Genomic DNA, 21,338 nt, shown 5'->3' with positions numbered 1-21,338 from the left:
AGGCTCTGCCTTCTCCTTTCTCTCCCCTTGGGTATCCGCTGAGTCCTCTTTATGTCCCCGTGGTTCAGAACATCACTCTGAGGCTTCACAGCCCTGAGAACCCTTGGGAGTGGGGCAGGGAGGGCATTTCCCTGCAGCCGTGGGTTCCCCCTGAAGCTGGAGCAGGCGGGGAGGGGCCGCCCCCTGTGTCCTCACTGACACTTGTGCAGCTGGCACACCTCTGGGGGCCCATCCACGGCCCACGTGAGCCCTCGTTACTGAGTTTAATGCTCACTGGGTGGTTGGAGGAGGATGTTACTAGGCCTCCCATTGTATAGATGGAGAAACTGAGGCCCAGGGGGTAAAGCGACACGTCCAGGGTCATGCTGCGAATCAGGGCTGGAGCTAGGGACGTAGACCCGCTGGCGGCCCCGCTACACGGAACAGTCTAGAACACACAGGTGTGCACACATGAGTCACACCCTCTCTCCCCCTCCTCTCCTACTCTCTGATCCGGGCAGCCCTGGGGACAGGTGGCTACGTCCGCCCAGACTCCCCAGAGTACAGACAGATCACGTGCGTGAAGCATCTCCGCTGCCTTTCACGATAAGGCTCCTGAGGAAAGCTGCTCTCTGATGAACAGAGGCTATTTATTTCTACCACTAGGAAACGTAACATGCAAATTAGGAAGGGTCTGATCATCTGTCACCCGAAACTGACATATGTAAATTTGGCCTGAATCCCTGGTAACCAATGCGCAAAGATGGGCATAGGGCAGTGGACGTGTGATGATGCCCGAGGTCCTTGGGGAGGGATGGGAGGTGGTCCCCAGCAGAGGCACATATGTTTGTCATGAGGGAGACTTCAATGCATGGAAATGAGATGTTCATTCTCCCTCCTCACACAGCTGGTCTGGAGACGCCAGGTTGCCCTGAGAGCCTCTCTCTTTCCTCCCCCTTCCTCAGATCTTCCTGGAGGCACCCCCCAACCTTGGCTCTCAGCCAGGACACAAAAACTAATTAGATCTTGACTGTGTTCTGCACTCAGGCAGGCAAATGGTCTAGACAGATGCCTGGGGAGTTGGTAATGACCCCTGCTTCCTGGGGGCCGACTTGGTGCCTGACTCCCCTCTCCCCACCCATAACCCTCAGAGACCCATCAGGCCCGTTCATGGGATTTCTCAGTGTGGGAGGATTCAGGTGGTCTCTCCCCTGTGTCTTTGTCCCGCCAGGAGGAGTCGCTGCTGTGACCCACTTTCTGCATTCTGACTGATGGGGCGCCGGGGGTTCTGTGATTCTGAACTTCCCACCCTAGCCAAGGAAGAGGTCTGCTGCCAGCCGGCTGCCCAAGTCCCCTGGGGCGCAGAGCCTCCTGGGGGTGGGCTTGGGGGGGGGGGTGGGAGCAGGGGTTACAGCTCCAACCAGCAGCCCCTGGGGGCTGGGAGATGCCGGAGAGTTCTACAGCTCAGTGTGAGCAGGGAGCAGGGAGGGGCTTCCTGCCTGCAGAACAGGGAATAGTCCCCAAGAAAGACAGTCTCCCCGAAGGAGATCGGGCACAGTCTCTGGAGGTCGGCCCACAGTACGGCACGTCCAGAAGCTTCAGCCACTGCAGCTGCTCCTTCACCTTCGACCCCGAGGGAACATACAAAGAGCAGGGACCATGCCCGCAGGAGACGCCCAGCGTGGCCTCTGCCACAGCTTCTGGTCAGTTCCCTCTTGCCGTCTAGAAAACCACCCCAAACCTCAGTCACTTAGCCGCGATTTGTCGTTTCTGTGCTGGCCCCTCCTGGGCGCTCTCATGAAGTTGCATTCAGCGGGCGGTCAGCGGGAGCTGGGCACGGTGGGCACAGCTGGGCTGCCTGTCTCTCTTCCTGTGGTCTACCATCCTTTGTGGCATGGTGGTCTGGGGCAGTGGTCTGAGAGGGCCATCGTGGACGCTGCAAGGCTCCCGGGGCCTGGGCTTTGGAATGTTCCACCACATTCTGTGGGTGAAGGCAAGTCATGAGGCCAGGCCAGATTTACAGGAGAGTGGACGCCACGTCCCCACTGGAGTGGCTGCAAAGCATTCAGACCACACTCTTCAGGCTCCCAGCTCCACCGAGGTCTGGCCGGTGCCTGGCAGCCCGCGCAGATCACCTTTTCCAGATGGCGGCTCACAGGCGGGTCCCCAGGGCCCCATTAACGCGGTTCGGGTCTAGCTCTTCCACCAAGTAGCTCTGAAGTCACCTTCACCGGTGACTTTGGAAAGCCCAGAGAGGATGGGCAGAGGTCAGAGGTGAGCCGTGCTGGACCAAGGCCGGAACGGTCAGGGCCGGTGGGGTTGTTTGTGGGGGCCCCTGCCCAGGATCTGAGCAGATGTTGGGAAGGACAGAGAGGCGAGGGGTTGGCTCTGACCCTTGGGCTCCTGACACTGGATGTCGTGGCAGCCGCAGCTCAGACGCTGCTCCTCAGGCTAACTTGCTGGACGGAAGCGTTGGGCCTGGTATTAGGGGGCTGTTAGAGGGGGCTTAGGACAGTGCTCCTTCCTCCCAGGACGCACTGAGTGAATAAGAAGAAGAACATGAATAATCCCAGTGGCAGCTAACTCTTGGCGTGTGCTTACCACATGCCTCATGCCAGGCCCTGTCCTAATAAGCACGTGACAGGTATTATGTCATCCTCACCATGTGCCTTCAGGTAGGGACCATGGCGTCGTGGTAAAGAGCACAAAATCTAGGGGCCACCTCCTGGGGCTCTGCCACCTACTGGCTGTGTGATCTTGGGCAAGTTACTTAGCCTCTCTGTGCCTTGCTTTCCTCATCTTTTTCATCTGCCAAATTTGGATAAAATGAATTCTGACCTCATAGGGTAGTTAAAGAGGAATAAATGCATTATCATATGTAAAGTGGTTAGAACTGCCTGGTTTATTTACTATAATTGTTACTATTACTCCTATTTCATAGATGAGGAAATGGAGGCACAGAGAGATTAGGCAACTCGCCCGAGGTCACACAGCAAGTAAAATACACAGACAGTCCAAAACCCTCCTTCTCCACCTGTGCCCACCACACCCTAGAGCATTTGCCTCCCAAGCCCCCCAGCACAGCTCTGGACACTAGTAGTTGTTGGTGCCTGTTTTCTGACTTCAGTGGAAGTGTGGCCAAGACTCTCCCAAAGGGAGAGACAACCAGAGCCAGGAGCTAGGGGAGGGCTCCGGGAGTGGACACCTTCCCTGCCTGGATGCTTGAGCCTTGGGACTCGGAAAGGAGAGATGCAGCACCCTCTGAAGCCTCGCCCCAGGTAGAGAGGAAGGACATCAGTTCTGACCTTGAGCCAGGGCTGGGCGGGAAGGGAATGGGCAGCTCACCACACACCCTGCCCTGCCCGAGCTGCCAACAGCAGGCATTGCAGCACGGCCAGGGAGGCCTCTTCCCAGCTCCCCTCGGCCTGCCTGGGCAAGCTGGGGGGAACCCCGGGGGGACAGTGGTGCATCCCCCAGCCTAATCAGCATTCATTAATCCCACAAACATCTGGCTGGGGGAAATTGGCAGTCTGGTGAAGACCACGGAGCAGGACTCAGCCATGCCGGAAGCTCAGGCTGGTCGGGCGGAGCTTGGCGGGCTCACAGCATCACCTGCACTCCGTGCCCACCGGATGCTCCCGCTGCAAGTTAACGCTTCCGCGATGCACATCGGCCCCGCCCTCCTTCGTATTAATTAGCTGTTATCCCTTGTGGTAATTTAAGGGGCCGTGGCAAAGTCATTTCTGCTCTAAAAGGAGCAAGTCCTTGTTCCCTTCTGTCCCCTGAGATTCTGAGATGTCCGAGGGGTGGGGGCTGGCTGAAGGAAATGAGGGTCTGGTCATGGGACTGGGGAACAGGGCCTTTCTAAGCAGGTATGGCAGCAGCAGTAACATTCATCTAAATGTAAGGAGCTGAGGGTACCTCAATACCACGAAGACGGTGGTCATGCTATTATTATGGTTGTTATTATGACTGTTGACACCCAGAGCCTAACGCAGTGCCTGGATCATTGTGGGCACTCCATTCTGGGTCAGATGATTAATAACGATGGCAAACACATAAAGACACATTTCTCGAGTGCATGTTGAATGTCAGACCCCAAGCTAAGCACTTTGCAGTCAGTTCTGCTAAAATGAGGTATAAAACGTTTGCAAAAGTCACCGCACTGTGCAAAATCGTGCAGTAAAAACCACAGGGCTAATGGGGGAAATGGGGTGAGGGAGCCACCCTCAAAAACTTCATTAGGGGGACTTCCCTGGTGGCGCAGTGGTTAAGAATCCGCCTGCCAATGCAGGGGACACGGGTTTGAGCCCTGGTCCGGGAAGATCCCACATGCCACAGAGCAGCTAAGCCCGTGCACCACAACTACTGAGCCTGCGCTCTAGAGCCCGCGAGCCACAACTACTGAGCCCACGTGCCACAACTACTGAAGCCAGTGCTCCGCAACAAGAGAAGCCACCGCAGTGAGAAGCCCGCACACTGCAACGAAGTGTAGTCCCCGCTCGCCGCAACTAGAGAAAGCCTACGCGCAGCAATGAAGACCCAACGCAGCCAAAAATAAATAATAAATTAATTAATTAATTTTTTAAAAAAAACCTCATGAGGGATATGTAAAAAAAGAGAGGAGCATAATGAGGATGATTGCTCGGGTTCACGAACATTCAGTGGTTAAGAAATGCGTGAAGACTACAATAAATATGGTACTTGGCCTTTTTCGAAGGGCCTGAAATTTGCTAGTGAAAGTGGGCATCGGTGGGTTGCAGCTGGTGAGTTGTGGAGGGTGGAGGGAGGGTTGTCTGCAATGGAAAGGAGGGTTGTAAGACCAGATGTGGGCGGGTGAGCTCGTAACACACACCGGAGCTGAGATCTCCCGGATGTGCAGATTGTGGTAACTCTGCAGCTCCGCTCAGCTGCGTGCGGGTTTCTGGGTTTACCCAGTGTTTCTTGCAGACTAAAGCACACGCAGCAGATGCAAAACTCAAGTTATGCTCCGATTGTTCCCTAATATATCAATGGCATCGGAACAAATGCATGTTTTCAAAACAAGCCTTAGAGCAGAACTGCCCTTACTCGTATCTTCTGTAAAGCAGCCGCCCTTATTTTGCCCGTTACACGGGAGTGGTGCCTCTGGCTTAACGAGGTTCGGCCTCTTGTCTAAGGTCCCTTGCTTATTAGCAAGTAGCACAGCTAGGATCGGAGTGAAAATCCGAGGCCAAAGCGGGGTTCTCCAGGACTATCATTCTTTGGGACTGATCAGTCTCATTATCAGACAATAATCAGAGTCATCTCACAGAGGAGGAAACTGAGGACTGGGGAGCCCACACCCTGGCCCTTGTCCTCACGTGGGATGGTCACGTCAGAAACCTTAAATTCAGACCTTCCGCTCTATGGCCACACACCCCAACCTCCCTCCCATCGCCCACCAAACCTGTCCTAGACCCACCTCCTTGTAGACCTCGTCTCCATCTGTGATGCACTTAGGAATCACTCTGGGAACATCTTTTTTTTTTTAATTTATTTTATTGAAGTATAGTTGATTTACAATGTTGTGTTAATTTCTGCTGTACAGCAAAGTGATTCAGTTATATATATTCTTTCATATTGTTTTCCATTATGGTTTATCACAGGATATTGAATATAGCTCCCTGCGCTATACAGTAGGACCTTGTTTTTCCATTCTGTATGTAATAGTTTGCATCTGCTCACCCCAAATCCCAATTCATCCCTCCCCACCCCACCTCCCCCTTGGCAACCACAAGTCTGTTCTCTACGTCTGTGAGCGTTTCTGTTTCGTAGATACCAAACTGATTTGAACTCAAATGAACTCATTTGCATCATACTTTAGATTCCACATATAAGTGACATCATATGGTATTTGTCTTTCTCTATCTGACTTACTTCACTTAGTATGATAATCTCTAGGTCCATCCATGTTGCTGCAAATGGCATTATTTCATTCTTTTTTATGGCTAATATTCCTATATATATATGGGTATGTGTGTGTGTATGTGTGTATATATATACCACACCTTCCTTATCCATTTCTCTATTCATGGACATTTAGGTTGCTTCCATGTCTTGGCTATTGTAAATGGTGCAGCTGTGAACGTCTGGGTGCGTGTATCTTTTCGAATTATAGTTTTGTCCGGATATATGCCCAGGAGTAGAATTGCTGGATTATATGGCAACTCTATTTTCAGTTTTTTGAGGCACCTCCATACTGTTCTCCATAGTGGCTGCACCAACTTACATTCCCAGCAACAGCGTAGGAGGGTTCCACCCTGGGAACATCTTAAATGCAGATCCGGCCTCAGCAGGGCTGGGGTGGGGCTCAGGCTCCTGCATCTCTGCCCTGGTTCCGCAGGCTGCCCGTGCCGCTGGTCAGCTCCAGCCTCTTGGCCCTCGTGCCCTCAGCCCTCATCGTCCATAACCAGCCCACCCATCACATCATCATCTCGGATCAATCTTGCCAGGATCGTTAACTCCCTGGCGTTGTGGTCCATCTGTCAGGGCTTCCTGGAAGAACCCCAGCCCTGGGTCACTCTAGCTTTCCCACCCATCTTGCTCCCTAAGTAAGGCCACCGAGCCCTGCTAGAGAATACCACGCACCTATGGGGGGGCACCATTACAAACTAGGGTTTGTACCACCTCACCTGGGCCTTCCAGGAGTTCCCCGTGTCTGCGTATTGATTCTCCACCTTCACTGCATACGCACCACCCAGCCCACACCCCTTCGCTCACCCCCTTCCCTGGAGGAGCGAGAAGCCATTGTGAGGAATCCCTCCTGCTTCCGGAGCCCTGTCTCAGTGACCCGTGCCCGCTCCCGGCTCCTCCTCCAGTGGTCCTTCCTCTGTGCACGTCACCCAGCCTCCGGACGCCTGCAGGACCTGGATAATCTGTCACTTACCCCATCTCTCCACTCCTCCCTCCAACTTCCTGCCAACTTGTAAACATTTTCAGGTCTCTCCCACCTTTCATAAAATGAAGCCCCTCCTTCTGCCCACATCCACTCTCTACTTGTTATACATTCTGCTGTGTCGTGGCCCAAATCTGTGCACTCTCCTCTTGCTTACCCCCAATTTCTCAGCCAGCTGTGCCTGTGCAAACTGCCCCCCAGTCAGCTCCCTCCTGAGGCCAACATGGCAGACACTCTCCACCTTCCCCGGCACCATCTTCCCTGGTCAGCCCCGCTGTCTCTACCCTGGTCTATGGCAAAGACCCAGCTGACCGCCCACCCCACGGCCTAGACCAACTCCAGTTCATCGTCCACCCTTAATCGGAGCAGACTTCGTAAAGAGTAAATCTGCTTATTTTACTCCAAGGCTTGGCAAACCCTCTTCTGTAAAGGGCCAGATAGTGACTATGTTAGGCTTTGCGGTCTCGTAGGGTCCTTTGCGGCTTTTCAGCTCCATGGTCTTAGTGCAGAATTAGCCACAGTCAATTCGTCCACGATGAGCGTGGCTGGGTTTCAGTAAGGCTTTATTTACGGACTCTGAAATTTGAATCTCGTATCATGGTCACCTGTCATGCAACAGGACTCTCCTTTTGATTTCGTTCAACTATTTAAAAATATAAGAACTATTCTTAGTACGCCTACCGTACAACAGGCGATGGGATGTAGATTTGGCCCGTGGGCTGTAGTTGGCCAACCTCTGTTTTACACCCCTGCTTAACACCCTCAGCAAATTCCTATTGTCCTTCGGAAAAAAGCCCCAAATCCTCACGGGCCCAGGAATCTCTCTGTCTCTCTCTGATATCTACTCGTCATGCCTGGCACCCCTCACCCAGACAGAGGCAGAGATGGGAGTGATGCGGCCACAAGCCAAGGAGCTCCTGGAGCCTCCAGAAGCTGGAAGAGGCATGGAAGGCTCCTTCTCTAGAGCTTTCAGAGGGAGCGTGGCCCTGCTGCCACCTGGATTTCAGGCTTCTGGCCTCCAGAACTGTGAGAGAAGAAATGTCTGAGGTTTTAAGATGCCCAGTTTGTGGCACTTGGCTCTGGCAAACTCATGCAGATGGTCACAGAGGCTTTAAAGCTGGGATTAAGGGAAGGACCTTGCGACGGGGAAATTATCTGAATTACCCTGTGGGCCCAATGTGATCCTAAGTGTCCTTTTGAGAAGGAGGCAGCAGAGTCAGAGTGAGGGAGGGAGATGTGAGGAGAACAGCAGAGGCTGGAGTGATGCGGGCCCAGGAGCCACAAGGAAGGCAGGTTGCCTCCTGGAGCTGGGAAAGGCAAGGAAAGGGTTCCTCCCTTAAAGGCTCCAAAAGGAACGCAGCCCTGCCTTGATTTCAGGACTTCTGAGCTCCAGGACTGTAGGAGAATACTTTGTATTGTTTTAAGTCACAAAGTTTGTGATTATTTGTTACAGCAGCTGTAGGAAACTCATACAGCCAGGTCTCCTCCAGGTTGGGGACGGAGCCAGGGCCAGGAAAAGTCACTTAGACGGTGTGGGAGGGGTCAGTAGGTGGGGATGAGGACAGATGCACCCTCAGATGCCCGAGTGTCCCCCAAACAAGCTGGGCCTCTCACAGCAGGGACCCCAGCTACAGTGGAAGTTAAAGCCTCCTCGGCCTCTCCACCTGGGCAGGTGTGATTAAGTGGCTGCTCTCTCGCCCACTCCCCCCGGGGCTAAGACGTCATTAAAAGCAGCATCTCCCTTGGACACCCAGACACCCGGCAGGCTGGGGAGAGTGGGCAGAAAGCAAAACCGTTAGGCCACAAAGCACAGGCAACTTGCTTCCATGAGGCCAGATTTCCGTGCAGCCTCTTTATTGGCTTGTTTTAATTTGCTTTCTTTCTGATGGCTTGAAAAGGGATCACATGGAATTCCAGCCAGGTGCCAGGAGCCTGGACAAAGCAGCCCTGTGGGCCCTGAAGCCTGGAGAGCAGATGGAAAGGCTTCCCCCCGCCCTACCCCCCAGAGGTGGAGAAAGCAGGGAGCAATGGGGAAGATTCTAGAGCATCATTGTGAGCAAAACGAAAGGTGACACGTCCACCCTCACCCTTCTCTCTGTCTTTTTATTTTCTTTATGATTTTTGTAAAATAACCTCAAACTCAGGCTTTCTTCCTTCCCAGGCATTTTTTAAAAAATCCAAACGGGCACCTCTGTAAGTTTTAACTCATTGCGCCCTGGACAAGTGTTGCCTTCTCTGTCTCTTCATCCCTCTCTGCCCCCAGTGATAAAATGTGATGTCCCGTGTCACTTGCCACTTTGCAGAATGATCCCCAGACCTCACTACCCTGGTCTCTCAGGCAGCAGGTGAATCTCTCTGAGGGTCGCTCCTGGGTCAAGTCAAGGTCTGAGCAGCGCCTGTGAGTCACCTGTTTCCGGGGTGTGAAGAGAGAGGTCTGCTGAGCCCCAGGACGGCCTGGGGGGGTGGGTGTGGGCCAGGGACATGTTTGGGGTCGAATAGGCCTGCAATTGAATCTCGAGTTGCTGCCCTCAGGCTGGGTGACCTCAGGCAACTTGCTCAACCTTTCTGAGCCCTGGTCCCCGGCTACTATGGGATAGGAGTCCCTGCCCCCGCCCTCTGCCTCGACAAGGGCTGTCGAGTGTTTGCTCAGAACCCGATGCGGCTGTGACTGTTGTTATCAGAGGGAGGAGCCCTGCTTACTCTCCCAGCAGCGGCAGTGCGCCCGCCCCCCGCCCGTGCAGAGGGGCCCTCTCAGGCCCCTCAGCTTCCTCCCAGGCCTCCCCCTCCCTGTCTTCTCACCCAAAGTCTGTTGGGATCACCTGGCTGATGGAAATCTTTAGTGAAGTCCTTTTCCTTGTTCACTGAAGGCAGTTAATTGGCCAGAGGTCACAGGGCGGACAGACACCCTTCCCCCCGCACCAATCTGAGCCAGGGCTGTCTCCGTGTCAGTGGCCTCCAGCTCACTAACACCGCCCTCCCTCTCATTGACTACGGGCCCCGGGATCAGTCGGAGCCTCGTGGCTTTCCCGGCTGAGCGGGGAGCACAGGGCCAGTGGGGAGGGGAGGCCCTGCGGCATCTCTACTCCTGAAACGAACCGTCCATCGGAAGGTGGTCGTCCAAGCCCACAGGCTGTGTCTCACCTGAGCAGCCACCTTCAGGCACTGCTGCATCCAGCTCAGCTCAGCCCCAGCTCTCCGGTGGTCTGCAGGGAATGGACCACATCCGTCCTCATCCCCCACCCACTCAGCCCTCCCACACTGTCACAGAGACTTTTCCTGGGTCTCGCTGCATCCCCAACCTGGAGGAGACCTGTCACTGTAAAAAATAACTGCAAACTTTGTGACTTAACGTAGATGAGTTCTCTTATAGTTCTCAAGCTCAGGGGTCCGAAAAGTAAGGTGTCAGCAGGGCTGCGTTCCTTCTGGAAGCTCATACAGCCACGATCGCTGCCTCTGAAGGCTCTGAGGAGATGCATTCCATGCCTCTCTTCCAGCTTCTGGTGTTGCAGTAATCCTGGCATCCTTGGCTTGTGATTGCATCCCTCCGATCTCCGCCTCTGTCACCGCATGGCCTTCTCCCTGTGCGTCTATGTCTCTTCTTATAAGGACACCATTCATATTGGATCAAGGCCCACCCTCCTGACCTCATCTGAACTTGATCATATCTGCTAAGACCCTATTTCTAAATAAGATAACATTCGCAGGTATTAGGGGTTAGACTTCAACACGTCTTCTGGGGGTACGCAATTCAACCATCATACCCTGTAAGGTAAAATATTCCCAGGCTTTGGGAAGTAGGATGTGGACACCTTTCGGGGGCATGATCTGGCCTTCAGTACCGTCTGTTTCGTTCACTCATCCAGAGAGTGTTCACTGAAGCACGTATTATTCTAGGAGTAATGCTCCAGGAGCGTGGAGCTGATACACGAGACCTGGCCTCAGGGACACACAGACAAGTACATAGAACATTAAATCGTGACACATGCACCAGGTCTGGCAGGGGCAACCCTGGGGTAGCCCAGAGGAGATTCAGGAAGGCTTCCTGGACGCAACATGCGAGCTGAAAGCAGAGACGTTCCCTGCAGGCTGAGGAGAGGCACATGGAGAGGTGACAGTGGCTTGTTTTCATTAGAAACTGCTGGGAGTTTGGTAGAGTTGGGGCCAGAGGGGAGCTTTGTACTCCCTGGGGGCGGGGTCTCTATGAGCCCGATGCCCGGCTGTCCCCTGGATGCTGCAGGTGCTGCAGACCCCTGCGCGTGTGAGCGGGGCCTGTGCCCCCTGCACTGTGGCCGGGGGGACCCAGCACTCGAAAAGTTCCAGCCACCCCTGTCCACCGGTGAGGGGGTGAGTTGAGGCAGAAAGGAGGGGTGCGTAGACCCGCATCTTGGACCCAGCATCCCTTTATCCCCCATGTTCTGTCATCAGAGGCAGGGGCTCCTCCCCGTTCCGTCCACTGCGGTACAGCCCTCCGCCCACCCTGCAGTCTCCCAGGGGTGGGGGGCACCCAGCGTGCCCAAGCACCGCACCCCGCCACCGGCTTCCAAGGGCCTTTGCCTTCTTTACTACACGAATGTCTACACGCTGTGTGGGGAAGAGTCCAGGGCCCCCCCTGCCTTCCCAGGACTCTGAGGACGGTCTTACCTGTCCCGGGCCTCACCTGGCACCTCACCAGCTCCCGCTCTGCTCCTGGGCAACCCCCAGGACCCCCTCCTCCAGCGGGAGCATGGCGGCTCCCTTCCACCCCCAAAGCCCCGTTAGCAGAAGCCGGTTGTGTGCGGAAAAGACTCTGACTGGAGGTGTGGGAGGGGACTTACAACCCAGGACGGAAACCGCTTAAAATAGAACAGAAATCTCGGGTCCTGAATTGCCCTGCCAGCCCCCCACCCTAGGGTTTCCTGCCGACCTGCGCTTCTCAGGCCCCATCTACTCCCTGTGCCGGGCGGTGGGCCCTTCCCCTCTCTCTCCTCTCTGTGTCTCTCCCTCTCTGTCTGTTTCTCTGTCTCCCCTTCCTGTGTCTGTGTCTCTGTCTCCCTCTCTCTGTCTCCCCGCCCTGTGTCTGTGTCTCTGTCTCTGTCTCCCCGCCCTGTGTCTCTGTGTGTCTCTCTGTTTCCGTCTCTGTCTCTCTCCCTCTCTGTCTGTTTCTCTGTCTCCCCTTCCTGTGTCTGTGTCTCTGTCTCCCTCTCTCTGTCTCCCCGCCCTGTGTCTGTGTCTCTGTCTCTGTCTCCCCGCCCTGTGTCTCTGTGTGTCTCTCTGTTTCCATCTCTGTCTCTCTCCCTCTCTGTCTGTTTCTCTGTCTCCCCTTCCTGTGTCTGTGTCTCTCTCTCTGTCTCCCCACCCTGTGTCTCTGTCTCCGTCTCTGTCTCTCTCTCTCTCTCTCTCTCTCTCTCCCTCCCTCCATCCCTTTCTCTCTTTCTCTCTCCCCTCCGCCACCCCCATGAGTTCAGGATCCTTAGCACTGCTGACAAGGGAAGACTCCGCACTCCGGGGACCATCACACACAACAGTTTAGCTGCGGTCCTGGGCCCTCAGACCGGACGCCCTTCCAAAACCAGAGGTCCCGCTAAAGAGTTACCCAGAGCAGCCGAGCCCCCTCCCCTGGGCCTCCGCTGTTACTAGGTTGTTACTCTTAACAATAGCACCCCATTCTCTTTAACAAGCCCTAGACTAACTTCTCAGAAACTCCCCTCTTCCCTCTGTCATCCACGGCCTGTGTGTGTGTGTGAGGGGGAGAGTGTAGACGGTCAAAAGGACCCTTCTTCAGGGAGAGACCCCAAGCTATCAGGTATGTGTCCAGTTGAGGTTCGTCTTCTCTTTGTGTGGACTGTCCAGGCTACTAGGTACTTATTGGCTGTGTGACCTGAGGCAAGTTACTTGATCACTCTGAGTCCCAGTGTTCTCATCTATAAACTGAGGTTTCTGTTAGCATGAGTCTCCTACAGTATTGTGAGATTAACTGAGTTGATGCACGTTAAAGCCCTCAGAACAGGGACATTTCTTACACTACTAATAATTATGTTAATTATGTAATGGTACGTTATTATTATTATTACCTGGTACATGTACTTTCCCCTTTAAATTACCCTGGACAGAGTTTTGTCTTCTTTCCCGAAGAATCTCTGCAAAAGCAAAGCCACAGGATGGGGTGCACGTCCAGCCTGCCAGCACCTCGATGGCCTGTTCGTGGGGCAGCTGTTCCCCTGATGCAGGCAGGAGCGTGTCTGAAGACACACACACAGGCACAAACACGTCCTGGAGTTGGTGCCTCGCCATTGCCCGAAAGCCCGTGGGAAGAGGGGCGGCCTGGGTCCCCTGAACTCAGCTGCCCAGCCGTCCGCGGGGACACCTACGGCAGTGCTTGTGGGCGGTTCCCACTGCCACCCCTCCCTGAGCACAGGTCACTGAGGAGGCCCGGTGGGCGGGTGGCAGAGGGCTCACGCCTCAGCCATAGAGCCCAGGGAGGGGGCCTGGCTGCAGAAGCTCTGTTCCCCCAAACCTCAGTGCGCCCCTACCCCCTGCAGGGCCTTTGGAGAGAAAAGCCCTAGGACAAGCCAGGGGGCCACTGTTTCAGAAATCTGTGTCCTGAGGGCCACCTAGACCCTAGGAGGGTACCTGCCTGGCAGTGGCTGTCGCTCTCCCGGGTGCATCTAGATGAGGAAACACAGAGCGTCTGCGGCCTGTGGCCTCCACGTGAGGGCAGGAGTGGGGGGGGGCCTGGAACTGGGCTGGGTGCACCTGGGTGACCTCGGATGGGCGTGGCCAGGGACGTGTGTTCACCTGGGCATGTTACCCTTGTGCACAGGTGTGAATGCGTTTGCAGGAGTGAATGAGTGTGTGTTCATGTGGGTTGGTGTGTGCACACATGTGTGTGCAGGAGTGCGCATACATGGCTTGTAGGAGTGTACATGTGCGCATGTGCATACCCAAGTGTGTGCCTTGCATGAGTGTGCGTGCACGTGGGTGAGTGTGCACAAGTGAGTGTGTACGTGTGCATGAGTATACATGAGTACGTTGGTGTGACGAGTACACGTGTGTGTGTGTAAGTTTGTGGTATGGGTTGCACATGTATGTGTACAACATGTGTGCACACATACATGTGCATATATGTATGTGCATATATGCGTGAATGTGTGCACAGGGGTGGGAGTACACACGTGTGCCCATGTGCACATGCACCCTTCCCCCTCAGCTCCCCCCCCCCACCGTGAGCATCACACGTGCATCTCTGGCGTCTGACTTATTAACGAGGACAACACAAGAAGAGTGTGTCTGTTATTTCTGGTGTCCGCATCAGCTCCTGACAGCTTTGTGGAATTGAAATATCTTATTTAATGTGAGTAAGAATCGTTTTAAATATCAACTGTGACACTCAAGGACTCGAACCAAAAAGGGCATTGTGTGTTTCCTCGTACGTTGAAGACGCCACGTTTTTTTAGGCAGTTATTTTCTCCCCTGTGCGTCTTGTGTCTCTAAAATTCCAGTTACCTGTCCCGGCTCCTCCCGGCATTGTTGTCATGCGCCCCCCACCCTGAGCCCAGCCCTTCATCTCGGAGGAGGGGACTGTGCCACCGGGGCCCCGCAGGTTAAATCAGGGCACCTGTGATGAGCAAAGCAGGCAGTGTGGGTTCTTGTAATGTCTCCCTTTGTTTCTACCCGGGCCCCCGAGGCTCTCTCTCCACCGCCTGCTCCCTCTGACTGGGGGAAAGCCAAGCTTCTTCCATCCAGGAGATTCCTCGCCTTATGAATTTACATTTGCTTGCATTCGCCTAAGAATTCTGAAAAGATACTCAAGAAACTAACAGTGGTTTCCTCCGTGTGTGTGTGTGTGTGTGTGTGTGTGTTGGGAGCTGGGAATGACCAGGCAGCTGTGGGACAGGGATGGAAGAGATGTGTACTGTGTACTTTTCCTTTTATTCTTTGAATTTTGAGTCCCAGGAATGTATTTCCTATAATAAATCAGTAAATCAGCGGTCCTTTGCGGGGGATCTAGAGGCAGGTGAATCCAGGTGTTCCCATCTCCTGGGGCCACACCCCTGCGCCTGTTCCTCATTGGATGGAGAACGAGATGGCAGGTCAGCCAGGACGAGGGTACAAACAGGTGACGGAGAGGTTGGGAGATCAGGCTGGTGAAGAGAGGTTCCCTGGGACCAAGAGGCCAAGGGGGCAGCCCAGGAAGAAGGATGAGGAAACCAACGGGTGTGGCAGATCCTTCGTGGGTGGCTGGGACATGTCCACGGGGAAGCCGAAGAATTTGCCAGGGAATCTGTGCTCCCCTGATGCTTGGTATGGAACCCTTGCTGAATCCTCACGCAGGGGGTGGGGAGCAAGGTCCTACTCACCCTCCTCATCCTCCTCTCTGATCCTCCCAACCTCACCCCACTACCTTCCACTCCCCGCCAGTGACTCACATATTTGCTCCCTCGTGTGGCAAGCATTTGTGCAGCCCCTGCCGTGTGCCAGGCGCTTAAGTCCAGGACTTACAACCCGGACATCCATTATAGAAACAACCTAAGTGTCCATCAATAGATGAATGCATAAAGAAGATGTGGTATATATATATATATATACACATATACACAATGGAATACTACTCAGCCATAAAAAAGAGCGAAATTTTGCCATTTGCAGCAACATGGATGGACTTGGAGGGCATTATGCTAAGTAAAGTCAGAGAAAGACAAATACTGTATGACATCACTTATATATGGAATCTAAAAAATAGTGAATATAACAAAACTAGTGAATATAGACTAGTGAGTATAACAAAAAAGAAACAGACTCACAGCTATACAAAACAGTTGCCTGTGGGAGAGGGAAGGGGGAGAGGGTCAGTATAGGGGTAGAGAAGCAAGAGGTACAAACTATTAGGTGAGAAATAAGCTACAAGGATATATTGTACAGCACGGGGGATAGAGCCAATATTTTATAATACCTGTCAATGGAATATAACCTTTAAAAATTGTGAATCACTATATTGTACACCTGTAATTTATATAATATTGTATATCCACTATACTTCAATTTTAAAAAAAGGTGGCCATTATTGTCCCCATTTTATAGATGAGAAGACTGAGGCTTGCAAGGTTCTATAACTTGACCAGGCCACACTCCTAAGAAAGTGCAGAAGCAAAAATCAAGCTTAATTTTCCCTACATCAGAAGCCTCAGCACATTCTCCAGTACCAGGCTCTGTCTTGGGCAATCACAAGTGCACCCTCCTGCACAGGGCATTTCAGCCATCCCCCTGCCTCTGGAAGGGACCTGGACAGGGCTGGGCTCATCCAGTTTCCTGCCAGGCCAGCAGCCACAGGTGGGTGGGACAGATAGAGCTGTAGGCTAAGTGTGTCCTGGGGGCCCAGGAAGGAGCACTGTGGGGGGATAATGAGCTGTCGCCATTATCTCGGATGCTTGCATTCTCACAGTGCAGCGCTGGATTTGCAAACCGAGATGCTGGCCAGCTGCCTCTTCCACCCGCCTGCGAGGCAATCTGGGTGGAGCGAAGTGGGTTTCTCTGGTAGGAAAGGCAGTGGGCAGAACTGTTACTTTAAATAACAGTTGCCTACAAGCCAAAAATAGTGCTCCCAGGCAGGGAGGGGAACACCAGAGACAGCCCAGGGAGGGGGGCTGCACCCTGCTCTCTGCCCGGCCAAGGATGCTCAGACAAGGATGCCCACCTCCCCACCGTGGGGGCCGAGGGGAGGCCCAGAGCCAGGCCTCCTCTACTGACCTCAGAGTGGGGCAGACCTGCACCCAGCTGGCCTTCCTCAGGGCCCCAGGTGGGGCCTGGGGCTTCCTGGCTGAAGCAAATGAACTAGAGCTTTCTGCAGAAATCAACTTTTATTAAAGTTTAAATTTCACCACATATCACTGACATCAGCAAACAAACCCAGATCCAACGAGTCCCTGGTGTCTTTTTTGTAATATATCCTGACATTATATGCTCAAAGTGCATTTTTTAATTTTATTTTTAAGATAAAAGCAACATATGCATACAATAAAGAACATTCTGATGGCGTAGAAAGACATAAAATCGAAAAGTAGACGTTTCCCTCCTTCTGCGTCCCTAATACCTCTCCCAAAAGGCAGATCACATGTTTTGGCGTATCCATCCCGAAAAAATTTTATGTCCATGCTAGAGTGTATATATGATTATGCATGTGCAGATATATACAAATATGTACTATTACAGCTTACCCGCATGGTATCATAACACTTACACTGTTCTTTGACTTTTTTTTTGTTTTTGGCTCACAAACTCAAAATTCTTTTTATTGGGTCAATTTGCATGATCCTAAACATTAGACTAAGGGCTCGGTAGCCTGTATCAATAAACAACAACTTATCAAGTGATAAGAATACATTATCTCTCATGTCCCTAACACTCAGCTGTGATACTATTTAGCTTATTTCTCGTGTTTTTAATTTCCATAAACATCCGCCGTCTCCAGCTTCGACTTCCTTTCCATGCTTTGTGCATCTTGGAGACTGTTCTATCTCATCCCATACAGGTGTTCTTCGTTCATTCCGTGGCTACAGCATCATTAGTCGATTCAATTCCATTTTTGATGGATGGATGTTTAGGCTGCCTCTGGTTTTTGTTCGTCTCTGCCATTACAAGCAAAGCCACAGTGAACATCCTCGTACCTGTTTTTTGTCACATTTTTGCAAGTACATCTGAAAGACCAGCTCCCTGGAGTACAGCCTCTGGGTCAAAAGACTGGAATATTCTTACTTTGATCGATTCTGCCCCAAAGGCTGGACCAATTTACACTTTCATCAGCCGATCTGAGGTCAGCCTCCCTTCCCCCTCACTCTTGCCATGGGTATAATCATACAAGAAAATTTTTGGCAATCTGATATGTGAATATTGTCTTGTTTTTGATTGGACTTTCTTTCACTGTGACAGAGGCCGAGCATCTTTTTGTGTTTGGCCATTTCTGTTCATTTTCCTCTCCCTGGTGCTTTTTAATAATATCTGATTCCATTTTCAAAGATAGAGAGCTTTTCCAGCCAATCTCTCCTTCCATCTTCCTCTTGGGTCACCCCATCACTTTTAAGACCCAAACAGTTTACCCAAAGCTGTCCCTCCCCCTCCCCCAGGGAGTGATGGGGCAGAGGCACGAGAGCCTGTGATGGGCTTGAGGACGGAATAGAGGGAGAATAGGAAATTTACCAGAGACTGGGTACCCGCTATCTCCCCATCATCACGCTGTGCATAGTAACGAAGGATAGATAAGAGCTGCAGCCGGTGGCAGAGATAAGAGACTTGGACAGCCAGAAGGTTCTGGATATTAATGCAGAGCCAGAACAGGCTTGGCACACAGCCACCTGTGAGTCTGGGGCTCGTGCAGTCCCAGGATGGAAGGTGGGGCCCTTTGGGGTAGGATGTACGTGTTGAGCAGGTTAGCAGCTGGGCTTGGAGTCAGAAAGGTTCTTTGGAACCCTGGCCCTGCCTCTTACTGCCTGTGAGACCACAGGTCAATGATGTGATATTTCTGAACCTCAATTTCCTCACCTCTAAAATGGGGAGGGGGAGCTAATGAAAGTATTGCCTCCATAGCGTTAGCAGGGAGATTAGGTGAAAGACTCTCAAATTCAGACCCATGACATTTGGCACCTGTCCACATCAAATGAGAAAAGTGAAGCTAGTGTCATGGGCGCGGCATAAAATTTCAGTTTAAAATGTGTTAAAATTGCTTTGATGCTGAGATTACATTTCTTTTTTTGTGTTCTCAAAAATGTCCTTTTTAGATAAAATACTGACCATTTCTATTTCTTTTTCTCTCATGCCTGTATCTTTTTTTTTTTTTTTTTTTTAGTTTTTTTGGTTGCTTGATTGTTTCCCTGTTTGCTTTTTGGTTGGTTGGTTTTAATGGTCTTACTTGGCCATAAGTAAGACAATCTTATGTCTGGCCCCATTTTTTTAAGTGTTACTGGTCCATGATATCCAGTAGTTTGGGAACTGCTGTGTGAAATAAAGAAATGAGTGAAGGGAATTCCCTGGTGGTGCAGTGGTTAAGACTCAGCGCTTTCACTGCCCAGGGGCCCAGGTTCGATCCCTGGTCAGAGAACTGAGATCCCACAAGCCACGCGGCGCAGCCAAAAACAAAAGAAAAGAAATGAAATGAATGAATGCGGCACAGCCAAAAAAAAGAGAAAAGAAATGAATGAATGCGGCACAGCCAAAAAAAAAAGAAAAGAAATGAAATGGATGAAAAGTACTGAATACAGCATCTGAAGCATAGGTGGTGCTCGGAAAGTGGTAGTTGTTTCCTCATTGTGAGATGCTGATGGGCACTGGCTAGAACTCACGTAAGAGAAAACTTGGCAAATCCTACAAATAGGGTTGCTCCGTCCCAGGGTTGGCATAGCCTGGGAGCAGGTGGCGATAAGCTTGTTCACCAAGTCAGCTGGCAAAACCTAGGACACCCAAGGGCAGGGGAGGTCTCCTAGGCACAAGCCCCTGGATCCTCAGAGGTCCCTGCTGGGCCATTCACTGCCCAAGGGTCAGAAAGGTGATCACGAGATGGGTGCTAGGGGAGCTAGCCCCCTCCATACCAGAGAGCACCTATCATCGGCCATGTCTCGCTGCCAGAAGCTTCTTGCACTGACCTGCCGGGCCTCCTCCTTTCCTCCCAGCCAGGTTAGCGCCCCGCACACCTGCTCTCCCCCCGCCCTCCCCCCAGCACCAGACTCTGCAGCACTCAGGCCAGTGATGTGCTCCCAAAGCAGGATACCCTAGAGCCTCCTTGGGTTCATGCATTCTGGCCCCAGGGCCCACACGTACAGAAAGCCAACCTGCCCTGCCCAGGTGGCTTTGCCTTTTCCCTTCGCAGAGCTTCAGTGGAGCTGTCTGCAACTCTTAAGGATGGAATGATGCAGAGCATTTGGGAAAACGTAAATTTCCCTGCCTCCATTTATTTATTTATTTACTTATTTACTTATTTTAACATCTTTATTGGAGTATAATTGCTTTACAGTGGTGTATTAGTTTCTGCTTTATAACAAACCTACATCCATTTAAGTTAACATTTATGGCGTATCCCTGGGCCTGGCTAAAGAAAACGCCCCCGCCTTTCTCAGTCGTGCAGGTCACAGGCAGGGGAGGACGGTAGCCTCCAACAGACCCAAAGCAGTCCTGGGAGGCCTGGTCACGGCCAGGGTCAAGGGCTCAGGCACAGCATCTCCCGTCCTTGGGAAAGTGCAGGCTCCTTCCTGGGCAGCTGAGCAAAAGCCTTTGGGAGGGACCCTCTTATTAATAAGGACCCGTCTGTGACCCCCATGGTAGAGCCAAGGGCTCCCTGGCGCCTTTCATTATGGAAGAGGGTGATGTGGCGACCTCTGCCCTCTGACCCCAGTTTGACCTCTGCGTCCCTGCAGCTGCCCGACTTGCTCACTGGCTGTCTTGTCTGCCCCCAGGTACATGATCACCAGCCTGGACCGCACGCACGCCGGCTTCTACCGCTGCATTGTGCGCAACCGGATGGGCGCTCTGCTGCAGCGGCAAACCGAGGTCCAGGTGGCCTGTGAGTACAGCGGAGACTTGGGGCAGGTGGCGGGAGGGCGTGAGGTGGGAGAGGATCTGCAGAGTCGTCACCCATCGGCCACACGCTGGGCAGGGCCAAATCCCAGCTGAGGCTTTCCACGCTCACTGGGTGCTAACGGTGGCCCTTCCCGCCTTCTGGGAACCAAGGCCCGGAGAGGTGGCAAGAGCTCTCAAGGCCACGCCGCTGACACGTGACACACATCTGCTGGCTCTCTGAGTTCAGCACTCTCTAGATGGGACCAGCTGCTTCTGCTTTGAAAAGGAGGCCCTGTCACCTGCTTCAAGGGACTCCTCTGGGGTTGGCCTCAAACTCGGGGGATCTTCGTAATGGCAGACGTCCCGGGGTCTTCTTGGCAGATTCCCCAGGGCCCCCCCCATGTCCTTAACTTTTCCATCCTCCAGCTTGCTCAGCCCTGGAGCAGTAACATCTTGGGGGTCTCCACGGTCTCAGGAGGCGTTGGGAGATGGCTGGTGTGGGTACCATAGCTCTAAGAGGGAGAGGGGACCTGATGAGTCAGGGTTCCTGAAAGGGCCAGGCAAGCAGAGGGTAAGGTAATAGAGCCTCGCCGAGCCTTTGGGGTAACAGACTTCCCCCACTGCCACCAAGCCCCAAAGGGCTCCCTCAGATGGAGGACAAGAGGGAAGCCTCAGAAGAACCCAAGGGCATCTCAGGGACCAGCGCACCAATCAACGCCCTCCCCCGGTGACTCAGTATCCCCTGCCCAGACCTGCCCAGACCTGCCCCCCATTCTAAGCTAGCTGCCGTGTGCTAGAAATGAGCCTCATTATGGGCTGTTTCATTCTGGGATTTTTAGGGGGAGAGGTCCAGGGTTGCACCGTGGGCCACGGGAGTGTGGAATGCCTTAATGAGCCCTGAAACTTTTTTTTAAAAAAAGGACAC

At 52.8% G+C, this 21,338-nt stretch overlaps 1 protein-coding gene across 1 annotated transcript in view; it reads left to right on the top strand.

Annotated features, from left to right (window-relative positions):
• Positions 1–21,338, top strand: part of SDK2 (sidekick cell adhesion molecule 2) — a 272,507-nt gene that overhangs the window by 132,239 nt on the left and 118,930 nt on the right. Inside the window, exon 3 of the mRNA XM_082439834.1 lies at positions 20,311–20,417. Within this exon, the coding sequence (XP_082295960.1) occupies positions 20,311–20,417 (107 nt within the window). The remainder of the gene's footprint in view (positions 1–20,310; positions 20,418–21,338) is intronic.

This window comes from Balaenoptera physalus (assembly GCF_965194825.1).
Source record: "Balaenoptera physalus genome assembly, chromosome: 20".
Taxonomy (NCBI): Eukaryota; Metazoa; Chordata; class Mammalia; order Artiodactyla; family Balaenopteridae; genus Balaenoptera; species Balaenoptera physalus.
The sequence above is the reverse complement of the archived record's forward strand: the minus strand, read 5'-3'. Positions and strand labels throughout refer to the sequence as shown.